At 42.9% G+C, this 12632-nt stretch overlaps 1 protein-coding gene across 1 annotated transcript in view; it reads left to right on the forward strand.

Moving 5' to 3' along the window:
- Positions 1-2037: 2037 nt before the first annotated feature.
- Positions 2038-12632, forward strand: part of ramp1 (receptor activity modifying protein 1) — a 24794-nt gene continuing 14199 nt past the window's right edge. The window contains exon 1 of the mRNA XM_020510321.2: positions 2038-2157. Coding sequence (XP_020365910.1) covers positions 2112-2157 — 46 coding nt within the window. The 5' untranslated portion in view covers positions 2038-2111. The remainder of the gene's footprint in view (positions 2158-12632) is intronic.

The following is a 12632-nucleotide window of genomic DNA, read 5'->3' on the forward strand; positions in this document are numbered from 1 at the left end:
CTGCCTGCCTCACTGCACAATGAGATACTATCAACACATCTGCAAGGCCAGAGCAGCTCAAGGAATTGCTGACAGAAGGCTGATGAGAGATGAGGGAGAAACTATGACCTGGTGGAAGTTGAAGTCTGGAAAACGGAGCAACCCGCTCATGGTGGATTAGGGGAAGGGAGGGAAGTGGCAAATATAGCTGAACAACAACAAAAAAATGCAGGAGATTTGCATGCTCATTGAAGGAGAAAGCAGATCAAGTCAGAGGAGAGAGGTTTTAATGAACTATCTGGCAATGGAGAAGCTGAGGACTATCTTTAGTTCTAGTAAAGTGATCAGTTTTGGCAGAGCAAAATGAAACATGATAGTTCTGAAGAAGTCATATCGGACTTGAATCATTAACTGTTTCTCTCTCCACAGCTGCTGCATACTGTTGAGTTTCTCTGTGTTTGTTTCAGTTTTCCAGTGTCCACAGTATTTTGTTCTTACACAATCATACTTGATGTGGTCCAGATGTGCTGATGAGTGGACAAATGAGTCGAGTACCATCCTGTTTGAATCTGCATTCCTTGGCCTTAGACAAATGGAAAGTGGAGGCGGACCAAGGGGATAAGGTGTAGGTGGTATTAAGGGTTTTACCATGATAAAAGGGCATCACAGATGGATGAGAGAGTGTGGTTGAGTACATTGGTAGCTGCATTAATGTTGAGATGATCAAAGGGCAAGAGGGAGTTTAAAATTACTGCAGTAAGTGAAGAATATTGGAGATTTTTTTGAAGTCCTTGCAGCAGGAACAGGAGTTAGAAGAGCAAAGAGAGAGATCTGGGTGGTACTGGAGACCATGAAATGATTAAAGATGGTCTTGTTTAGGATTTGAGCTAGGCCTATTAATTTCAGGATAACACTACCTCACCAGTGATGCTCACAAACTATAAACGCACCACAGAAAAAGACAACTTTGTGCATTTTGGAATCACTTAGGGTTTCAATGCACATTTCAATACCACTGTGTGGAACTCATGGTCTCTCCATGGGACCCAGTCAGCACATGTGTTTTGGGGAACTCTTTGCGGTCACACTGTGGATTTTACAGTCAATCAACGGGACCAGTCTAGTTTAAGGGTCAGCCATTGGTTTTTGGGCCAATCTGTTGGATTTAGGATTAATTTGAGGGTCAGTCTGATGGCTTTATCAGGTACAGGGATGGAAGCTACAGACCCTAGACGCAGGCCCCTAGGTGGACTGCTCTGCCCTGAGCCTTGTTGGCCCCTGGCTGTCCTGGTCCTCAATGGGCCTGTTATGCTTACCGCATGTCCCAGATCTTAGGGATCAGTCTACTCTGGGGTTGGAGTGAATTAACGGAACCAAGGCTCATATTCCAGTGCAGTAGTGATGGGGTACTGTGCTGTTAGAGGCACTGTCTTCCAGATGAGACTCCATCTGTCCGTTCAGGTGGATGTTAAATATCTTTTTTCAACGAAGCAGATGGGAGTTCTTCCTGGTGCCCTGGCCCACAGCCACCCTCCATCAGCATCACAAATTGGGTCATCTCAATCATGAGAAGTTAATGTTGACAGTTTGGGAATGTTCACCTGGGATGATGACAAAAACAAAGCAGAAACAACCTCTGGCTGCTTGGCTCAGAACTGAGTGGGGTTTAGGGTTAGGGTCAGTGTCAGAAAGGGGAGGGTCAGGGTTAGAATGGGATATCAGGATCAGAATAGTGGGGGGGGTTAAGGTCTGAATGGGGTTAGGGTCAGATTGGGGGTTCAGGGCAGAATGGGGAGGTCAGGGTTAGAGTTGGAGGGGAGTTAAGGTCTGAAATGGGGGGGTTAGGGTCAGAGTGGAGGGGTGGGTTAAAGTCTGAATGTGGGGGTCAAGGTGAGATTGGGGGGGGGTTGTTCAAGCTCTCTGGGATCACTCGGAGGCTCGAAGCTGATGGTTTGGGTTGTGGGGAGGGGGTAGTACGCGTGGGCGGAGCCCCAGCCGTGTTAAAATCGCATGCGGGGGAGGCGGGTTTCAGGCTGCGATTGACAGTGGCCGCGGGGCGGAGGGAAGGGGAGAGAGAGAGAGGAGGGACAGTGAGAGAGGCTCCGGGAACGGGGCGAGCGGACAGTTTCCCGATGGCTCCCCGGCGGACCGGCCTCTTCCTCGGCCTTCTGCTGCTCGGTAAGTCGCTGCTCCGGAAGAGGGGATGGGGTTGGAGGGCACCAGGACCTCGGGCTCTGGTGCTACCGGGGATGTGTGTCCCATTGCTGGGCATCAACTCCCGGCCACTGGCGGGGGCTCTCTCCCGGTGCTGAGCATCACTGGGGTACCCGCACAGCGTCTGATTTCCCCTCGTTTCCTTTTGCACAAGCTGCCCTTCCAGCAAGCACACAGCGCCCTGCCCGTGTGGGTGAGGTGAGCTTTGAGAGTGGGCAGGGAAGATGCAGAGACAGAAATGAACTGGAGCGGGGCACAGAATGGGGAGGACTAGAGAGAGAGGGATCTAGCATGGATGGAGACGACACTGACACACACACATATATATATACACACACAAACACACTGCAGAAAATACAGCAGCGAGTGAAACACCGTGATCAATGCTCAGAGCCAGATCCCCAGTCAATTGTAGAGTTCACACTCCCGCTGACACACACACACACATACATAAATACAAGTGGGACGCAAAAATAGCATCAGACACACGCTCGGGAGACACAACGCGATTGCATTTGTAGACTCCAGTGACTCCAGCACAGTGTGGCACAGCGCCCTGCTTGCTGTAACGCCGAAACTCCGTACAATTCTGAGTGACAGAAACCAGCGATTGATTTCAGATCGCAGGGGATCCGCTCCTGTATACGGATAGCCGCTTTCACCGGGGGATCCTGCGCCTCTCTCTCCCCACTACCCCCCCTCCCCCTCAACCCGGGAAGGAGCGGTGGATCCTCCTGGACAGCGGGTGACTGGGTGGAAAGTCAGCCTGAACTCATTGACAGCCCTGCATCCTGTAAACCATCGGGCAGTGGCAGTCACGTTCTCCACAGCTGCCCCTTTGCATCATGACAGCGAGAGCCTCAGAAACACTGCACTTACAGCCTTATTTCCAGTTGTGACTGTTGTCAAGCTCTGAGCCCTGCGATTCCCTACCTAAACCTTCCACCCCTCCCCTCCTTTAATCCCCCTTTCTTTCACCAAGCTTATTCATTTTGATCACCCAACCGTCTGAATCTCTTCACTGTATGTGGCTCAATATCGAAATTCGTTTGGTAACTCTCCCGTGAAGCATCTTGAGGCGGTTTAAGGCAATATATCAATGCAAGTTTTTGTTGATCGAAGTGAATATTTATTGCTCGACATCAAGCAATGTTTGGCTGGTACCTGATCTCGTCTCTCAGGAATTCGCTTTCCCTTTCCATTTATTATTAATGTTGGCTTCAGAGGAAAGGTGGGGATGTCTAAACATTCTGAAGGAATTGTCTGCAATTAAATGATAATTGCTGAGCACATTCCCCTCTTTGTTCGAACAGTGTTTATTTTGAAATGAAACCTTTGGAAAATTTGAAGCAAAGTGGTTAAAATTACCACTGCTGGAGCTAGAGGTGAATTAACCTCTCTCAGAAGCTGGGTTAAAATGATGGGACATTTTAATTGATTGACAGTAAATGACAATTTTTGGCACTGTTTACATTTGCAGACTGCTGCACTGCCATACCATTGCTTTTTTAAAAAAATTCATTGGAATGCATTAGCGATTTGTTCACTTGCAAAGTTGAATAATGGTCTTCAGTTAATTAATCTCATATAGAGAATCAATGCTGATCTCTATATAGTGACACGCAGTAATACAAAGCTATTTAATTAAATGCCAAACAGTTTCAGGATAATTTTAGAATCACATTTTTTATACAGCTGACAAATGCGGGCTGATGTTCACTAGGACTTCAATCACAGAATGTTACTGCACAAAGCAAAGACTGTTCAGCCTGTTTTATCTGTACTGTCTCCTTTAAAGAACTGTCCAGTTTAATCCTGAAGCTTAACTTTCTCCCCATAGTCCTGTAAATTAGTTATCTTGATTTAAAAAACAAAGTTTGTCCTTGCATTGTATCAGTACTATGCTTGAGTCTCAAGTTTTTAAAATAAAATGTAACACTATCCACAGATTCAGAGAACTAGCACTCTTCTTATATCGTTGATTGTGTTTGTTAAAAGCTGAAGAATTAATTGGCAGTGTAATTAAAATTAACTACAGGGTAATAATACAAACACTAATTGCCATATAATTGTCACCATTAAATACTATTAGTATTGTATTATTAACATATAATAACACAGAACTGCTACAGCACTGAAAGCCATTCAGCCTATGCTGGCTCTCTAATTGAGCTGTTCACCTAGTGTAATTTCCCTGCCTTCTCTCCATAACCCGACACATTCTTTATTCAGATTATTATCCAATTTGAAACTTGCTCCATCACTCAAGCAACACATTCCTGGTCTTAACCACTTGCTGCGTGAAAAAAAAGGTTTCTCCTCTGGTCTCTGTTGCTTCATTTGTCAATTAACTTAAATCTGTGCCCTCTAGTTCTCGATCCTTCCACCACTGGGAAACTTTTTTTTTCCCTGATCTGTTCTCTCCATAGCCCTCATCATTTTTAAATACCTCTGTCAAATCTCCTCTCAGTGTTGCCTTCTCCAAGGTAAACAGTCTAAACTTCTCCAACTATCCACATAACTGAAATTCCTCATCCCTGGAACAATTCTCATGGATCTTGGATTATGTTAAGATAATTCTAATCGGTGCTAGTGTCACAATAAACACTAATATTACAATAATAAGCTCCAGCATTAGTCAGTAAATGTCAGATGAAATTTAATGCAGAGAAGTGGGAGGTCTTACATGTTTAGAAGATAAATGACATGGATAAATAGTTACTAAATAACAAACCTTTTAATTAAGAGTATAGGAACAGACAGATTGAGGTGTTCTGATTTACAAATCTGCACAAGTGGAAGTGGGGTGGTTAACTCAGTAAGGTTCGATGGGTTCTAGGAGAACTCGTACTGTGTGCAGTTCTGGTCGCCACACCATCAGAAGGAAATGATTGCCCTGGAGAAGGTGTGGAGGAGATTCACCAGGATATTGTCTGGGTTGTAAAGTGTCCGTTATGAGGAGAGACTGCTTGGGCTGGGTTTGTTATCCTTGGAGCAGAGGAGGCCAAGGGGAGGGAGACGATCTGTTTGAGATTAAGAGAGTCACAGACAGAGTAGATCATGTGAATCTCTTCCCCATGGCAGATGTGTCTAAGACCTAGTAAAGTTTGGTGTTTGTTGGTCGGCATAGACTTGGCACGCTGAAGGGCCTGTTTCTATGCTATGTGACTGTGTCTGTCTGTCTGTCTCTCTCTCTCTATGAAATTACAGGTTTTCCACATAGGAGCAAGAATTGAGAATAAATCTTGACAAATATGTTTGATTAGATCACAAGTAAAAGTACATGTACCAATAGTTTCTGTGGGGATTCACCCAACTGACTATTGCAAATTCGACCGAAACCCTGGTCATACCATAAAGTTACCACAGCTGATCAAAAATATTCCTGATGACTGTGTCCTATCTTGCATAAGGATTTTACAATCATTGGATGGGTGCAAAAGATTTGCTCAAAAGGACCCCCGGTCTGAGGGGCTTTAGTTGACGATGCTAGAGAAAATGCTGTTCTTTAATCGGCGCACTAAAGCTAAACTGTGAACACTGTTAAGAATTCTGCAGTTTTGATCAGGTGAAGAAAGAAAAGACTTGCCATAATATAAGCATCTACAGATTGTTGAAAGTAGGTGGTATTGTCATTGTGGGGAGGTGGCTATTGCTGCATTTGTTGCCCATTCTTGACTGCCCTTGAACCACATGGCAGGCTAGGCAAATTTTAGAGGATAGTTAAGTGTCAACTACATCAGTGTGGACCTAGAGTCATGTGTAGAACAGACCAAATAAGGATGCCAGCCTTTCTTTCATAAAGGACACTAGTGAATCAAATGGATTTTTTTACAACAATTAATGATAGTTTCATAGCACCATTACCAAGATGAGCTTTATATTTCAGATTCCACATTAACCGAATTTAAATTCTACCAACTGCACTGTGTGCACCCAAAGCAGTACAGAATGTGAAGTGGGAGTTTGGTGAGTCAGAGAGAGCGAGAGAGCGAGAGAGAGAGCGAGAGGAAGAGGAGAAGGGGGCATCCCTTTCTTTTCCTACCTTTTTAAGCTTCCAGTAATTGCCATTTACATTGATGCAAAGAGAGAATCTGATCGGTGCATAATTGGTAAGTTATTCCACTTATTGTGATTGTAACAAATTATTTTTAAGGTCACAGTATGGCAGGGCAGCTCTGCCAACTGGAATATACACCATGCCGTATGTGAGAAGTCACAGTTGCAGTGTGTGCCCCAGACAAACATATCTGCAGCAAATGTCAGCAGCTGCACGAGCCTGAACTCTGGGATTTGGAACTCAACCGATGGCTGGAATCACTGCATACATGCAAGGCAGAGAATACATGGAAAGTGTGTTCACAGAGGTGGTCACACGGCTGGTTGTGTGTGTACAGGCAGAGAGGGAGTGGGAGGCTGCCAGGCAGTCTATTAGAACCACTGCAGAGACCCCAGAGTCTATCTTGCTTGCTAATCTGTATTCCATTCTGGATGCTGTTGAGGGCAATGGTTTCTCATAGGGAGTCCAGCTAGAGTCAGGTCTGTGGCATTATGGGTGACTCAGCAGTTTTGTTTTTGGTTAGGGGGGGTGGGGGGGTTGGTAGTGGAAGAGCAATAGTGATGGAGAATTCCACAGTCAGTGGTGTGGGCGGGGGGAAATCAGACTGCCGTTTTTGGTGCAGTAAACATCGACTCCTGGATGGTGTATTGGTTCCTTGATACCAGAGTCAAGGATGTCACAGATGCTGCAAATCATCCTCTACAGCAGAGCGAATGGCCAGAGGTTTTAGTCCACATTAGTTTCAACAACATAGGTAGGAACAAGGATAAGATCTGAAAGCAGAGTTTAGGGAGTTAGAAAGTTAAAAAGCAGGACCTAGAGCAGTAATCCCTGGATTACTCAGAGCTAATGTGCCAGTGAGCAGCACAATAGGAGGATTGCTCGTCTGGCTGTACAACCCGCATATGAGGAAGGGCATCAAACTTCTGAAGCATTTGGACCAGTTTTAACAGGACTGGGTCTGATAGCCTCACAGGGAGATTCGCTAATGGTGCTGGATAGGATTCAAAATAGCTTGACAGGACGATGGGCAACTGGGGAGCAGCTCAAACTTAAAAAGGAGGTAAACCTGGTAGCTGGACATTGAAAACAGGCAAGTGAAATTAGAAGGCAGGTGAAAGAAAGGCAAAGTAAGATCTGAGTGTGGAATAATGTTAAAAAGATTAAGTTAAGGGCCTGCAGCATTTGGAACAAGATAGATTATTTTAAACGTGCAAACACAGAGGTGTATCTCACTGATCTAACTGCCATTACAAAAATAACGGCTGCAGAGTGAGCAAGACTCAGACTGAATATTCAAGGATATTTGACATTTAGGAAGGACAGTCAAAAGCGAAAGGAGGTGGTGTTCTACTAATAATAAGGGATAATACAATACACTAGTCATCTCTGATCAGAAAAAAACAAGTGGAATCAGTTTGGCTGGAGCAAGAAACAACAGCAAATATTAGTAGCAGTTGTTTATGTGTTATCAAACTGTAATGCTAGTGTGGAACATGATATTAATCAAGAGATTAGAGAAGAATGTAGCTTGGCTAATATAGTAATCATGGGTGACGTCAATCTGCATATAGACAAGGTAAACTTGATCAACACTAATGCTGCGGATGATGCATTTCTGGAGTGTTAGAGACAATGTTGTAGAGTAACATATTGAGGAATTGACAGCAGAAAGGCTATTTTATTAATATCATGTGATGAAAACAGATTAATTAATAATCTTGTTGTAAAAGAAATTTTAGGGATGAGTGACCAGAATATGAGAAAATGTTTGAAAGTGAAGTAGTTCAATCTGAAACCATGGTGGTTAAATTTTTAACAAAGGAAATTATGAAGGTGTCATGGGCAAAAATGGCTCAGGTGACTGGGATAATACATTAAAGATATGGCAGTACATAGGCAATGGATAGTCTTTAAAGTAGCGACTATACATTTCTTTAAGGCAAAAAACCCCCAAATAAAATCGGTCAACTGTGCCAAGCAAAAGGAAGTTAAGGATTCAAGAAGATTTAAGACTCTTATCTATAGACTTTTAGAATATTTATAAACTGAGGAATAACTCAAACTTAAAGGAGGTAAACATCATAGCAGGAAATTGAAAACTGACAAGTGAAATTAGAAGTCAGGTAAAACAAAGGCAAATCTCAACTAAGCTTTGAATGTGGAATAATGTTAAAAAGACAATGTCATGGGCCTGCAGCATTTGGAACAAGATAGATGATTTTAAACACGCAAACACAGAGGTGGATGTGATTGGTCTAACTGCCATTATAGAAATAAGATTAAAACCCTACATTTACAGACTTTTAAAATATCTATAAAGCTGCCAGAAATAATAATAAACCTGAGAATTTTTGGTCCAATGCAGGCAGATTTGAGGAGAACTTATAATAGAGAATCAAGAAATAGCAGAAGCCCAATGATCACTATGTTTCTATTCTTATTTAAGAAAGAGGTAAGAAATCTCCCAAAATTAGAGATCAAGAGAATTAGGGAGAATGAGGAGTGGAAGGAAATTGGTATTAGTTTAAAGATTGTGATGGGGAAATTAATGGGACTAAAGTTTGACAAGTCCCAGGGTTTGATATTGTGCATCCAAAAATGTTGATATAGCTTTGGTCATAGTGGATGCATTGGTGATCATCTTGCAGAATTTCATAGATTCAGGAATAGTCCTTGTAGATTTAAAGGTAGAAAATGTCATCCCAATATTTAGGAAATGAGGCAGAGAGAAAGCGAGGAACAACAAACCGTGTTTGCTTTGCAATAGTGGTAAGGAAAATACTAGAATCTATAATGAAGGATATGATAAATGAACATTTGGATGGTAATTGAGACTGAACATAGTCAGCATTTGTGAAAGGGACATTATGTTTCAGAAATCAAATGGTGTTTTTTTTAAAAAATGTGTGTAACTAACAGAATTACTAAAGGGGCATCAGTGGCAGTAACATACTTGGAATTTCAGAAGGCTTTGATAAAGTTCCCTACAAAAATTAAAGCACAGGGGATGGATAATAATGTACTGGCATGAAGGAAGGAAACAGTCCATTTCTAAATGCCTGGACAATATCCAGCTTTGAATTGACAAATGACAAGTAACATTCATGCTACACAATGTCCATCTCCAACAAAAGAGAGAATCTAACCATTGCTCCTTGACATTTAATATTATTACTGTCACTGAGTCCTTCACTATCAACATCGCTAGTGTTACCATTGACCATAAACTCAACTGAACCGGATGTATAAATACGGAGAGTAACTCACCTCCTGATGCCCCAAAGCTTGTCCATCATCTAAAGGCACAGGTCAGGAGAGTGATGGATTACTTCCCCACTTGCCTGAAAGAATGAAGCTCTAATCCTGCTCCTTGGACGCTGTCTGACCTGCTGCGCTTTTCCAGCTTCACATCTATTGACTCTGGCTTCCAGCATCTGCAGTCCTTACAGTCTCCAATAACAAAGAAGCTTGATGCCCTCAGGACAAAGCAGCCCATTTGACTGGCACCGCATCTGTGAATGTTCACACTCTCCACCATCAATGTTCAGTAGCAGTAGTGGGTACCATCTACAGATGCACTGCAGAAGTCCACCAAGGATCCTTAGACAGCACCTTCCAAAGCCACAACCATTACCACCTGGAAAGACAAGGGCAGCAGATACCATGGGAACAACACCCCCACCTGCAAGTTCCCATTCAAATCACTCTTAAAGCTGATTCGGTAATACATCAACGTACCTTCCGCGTCGCTGGGACAAAATCCTGGAATTACCTCCCTACTGGCATTGTGGATGTACCTACACCAAATGGACTGCTGTGTTTCTAGAAGGCAGCTCACCGCCACCTTCACAAGGCCAACTAGAGATGGGCAAAAAATGCTGGCCCAGCGGGCAATACCCACATCCCAAGCAAAAATGACTGGCTAACGGACACAAAACAGAGCGGAGAAATAAATGGGTTATTCGCATATTGGCAGGCTGTGATTAGTAGGGTACACAAGGATCAGTTCTTTGGCCCTAGCTGTTCATAACATATAGCAATGATTTGGGTGTGGGAACGAAGTTAGATGATACATAGCTAAGCAGGAATGTGTGGTGTGAGGAATGTGTGAAGCAGCTTCAAGAGGATTTGGACAGACTAGTGAGTGGGCAAGAACATGGTATATGGATTGCCATGAGGAAAAATGTGCAATTATCCACTTTGATAGGAGAAACAGATGTGCAGAATGTTTCTCAAATGGTAAGATGTTATAAAGTGTAAATGTAAGGGACCTGGGTGTCCTCAATAAATCACTGAAGGTTAACATGCAAGTGCAGCAGGTAATTAGGAAGACTAATGGAATATTAGCGTTCATTGGAAGAGGATTTGAGGATAGGAGTAATGAAGTCTTGCTTTAATTATACAAGAGGGTGGTTAGACTGCACCTGGAGTGATGTGTGCAGTTTTGGTCTCGTTTTCTCAGGGAAAATATTATTGCCATAGAGAAAACTCAATGAAGGCTCACCAGATTTGCTCCTAGGATGGTGCAACTGTCCTCTGAAGACAGACTGGGGAAACTTGGTGTACATTCTCTAGCGTTTTGAAGAATGAGAGGTGATATGATTGAAACCTACAAAAAACTAAAAGGGATTAGATAAACAGGGTAGATACAGGTAAGATGTTTCCCTTGGTTGGAGAGTCTAGGACCAGAAGGCACAAAATAAGAGGAAAGCTACTTTGAAAAGAAATGAAGAGGATTTTTTTTTTACTCAGTGTGGTGAATCTTTAGATTTCTCTATGGCAGAGGGTTGTAGAAGCTAAGTCATTGATTATATCCAACGTAGAAGTTGACAGATTTCTAAATGACATAAATGAATATAGCAATAGTATGGCAAAAGAGCAATGAAGTGGATGATCAGATGTGTCTGTATTGAATGGCAGAGCAGGCCTGATGGACTGAATGGACTACTCCTGCTTTCCTATGCACCCTTTACCATGGTGGGATTGAAACCCATGTCCCCAGGTATGAGCCTTGACTTCTAGCTTTTGGACCTGTGTCATTACCCATACACCATTGTTTTACCTTTAATGTGGTAAAATTCTCAAAGGTACTTTAATATGAATTTTATTTTAAGAAGATTGACTCTGAACCTTACAGGGCAGGCTTCCCAAAGTTGGGACTGGGACCCCATGTGGGGCATGAATTGAAATGTTGGATCATGAGCATTATGAGCTCTGAGGCAGAAATGGTAGTTAGGAGCTCCAAACAATTTATAACAGCATGTACCTGTTCTCACAGCCCACTCCCAAAGTCTTGGATCTCAGAGGGGTCACAAACATTTTCGAGCCTCGAGAATGGTGTCACAGTGGAAAAACATTTAGGAAGCATTGTCATAATTGAATATTTGGGCAGATGACCCAAAACCTGGTCAAAGAGAAGAGACGCAGGAAGGGGTGGTGGAGAGTTTTAGAGAAGGATATCTGAGTTTAAGTTGTAGAGTTATATTTTGTAAAACACAATACACAACATACTATGACTCCAAAGGTGCTGCAAACATGCATACAGGACACGCTATTCCTTCATTCATGCCATTAATCTACACAAACATCTGAGACCACATAAAGATCCACAGCAAACGCCACTTTGTCAATTAGAAAATAAACTTTTTTTTTGCCCCTGCATCCTACCAACCAATTGCTAACTCTGACTGGATACAGGGATGATGCTTCCCTTGGCTTGGGGTCGAGAACAAAGGATCATGGTCTAGGATATGCTATTTCAGGAGAACGTGAAATCTCTTCCCGCATTGGGTGGTTATTCTGTGGAATTCCCTACTACAGAAGGCTGTAGAGACCAAGTCATTGAATATATTTAAGAAAGAAATAGGTGGATTCCAAGAGGCTGAAGCTGTCAAGGTGTACGGGGAGACTACAGGAAAATGGCATTGAGATAGACGATCAGCCATGACCATGTTGAATGGCGAAGCTGGCTTGATGGGTCAAAAGACCAAATCCTTCTCCTATTTTCTATGTTTCATGCCGCAAGGTTAGTGCTAAATATATGCACTCTTACTTTTGCTAATGATCTCTTGTGTGGAATCAGATGCCTTCTATATAAGACTATCACAACACTGACAATCTTGGAAGTTGTGTACAGAGAAAGTCCACATGGATAGGGTTAAGATATAGGAACAGAAATGGTATAATTTCAATGTGCATTTCAGGGTTTCAGACAATGGCGATAAACCAGGGGAAAGATCTAGGGGCATTCCAGCAGAACAACAATGCAATTATTCTAGGTAACAAGGTGCAGAGCTGGATGAACACAGCAGGCCAAGCAGCATCATAGGAGCAGAAAGGCTGACGTTTCGGGCCTAGACCCTTCATCAGATGAAGG

This window comes from Rhincodon typus, chromosome 7 (assembly GCF_021869965.1).
Source record: "Rhincodon typus isolate 14 chromosome 7, sRhiTyp1.1, whole genome shotgun sequence".
In the NCBI taxonomy this organism is placed as follows: domain Eukaryota; kingdom Metazoa; phylum Chordata; class Chondrichthyes; order Orectolobiformes; family Rhincodontidae; genus Rhincodon; species Rhincodon typus.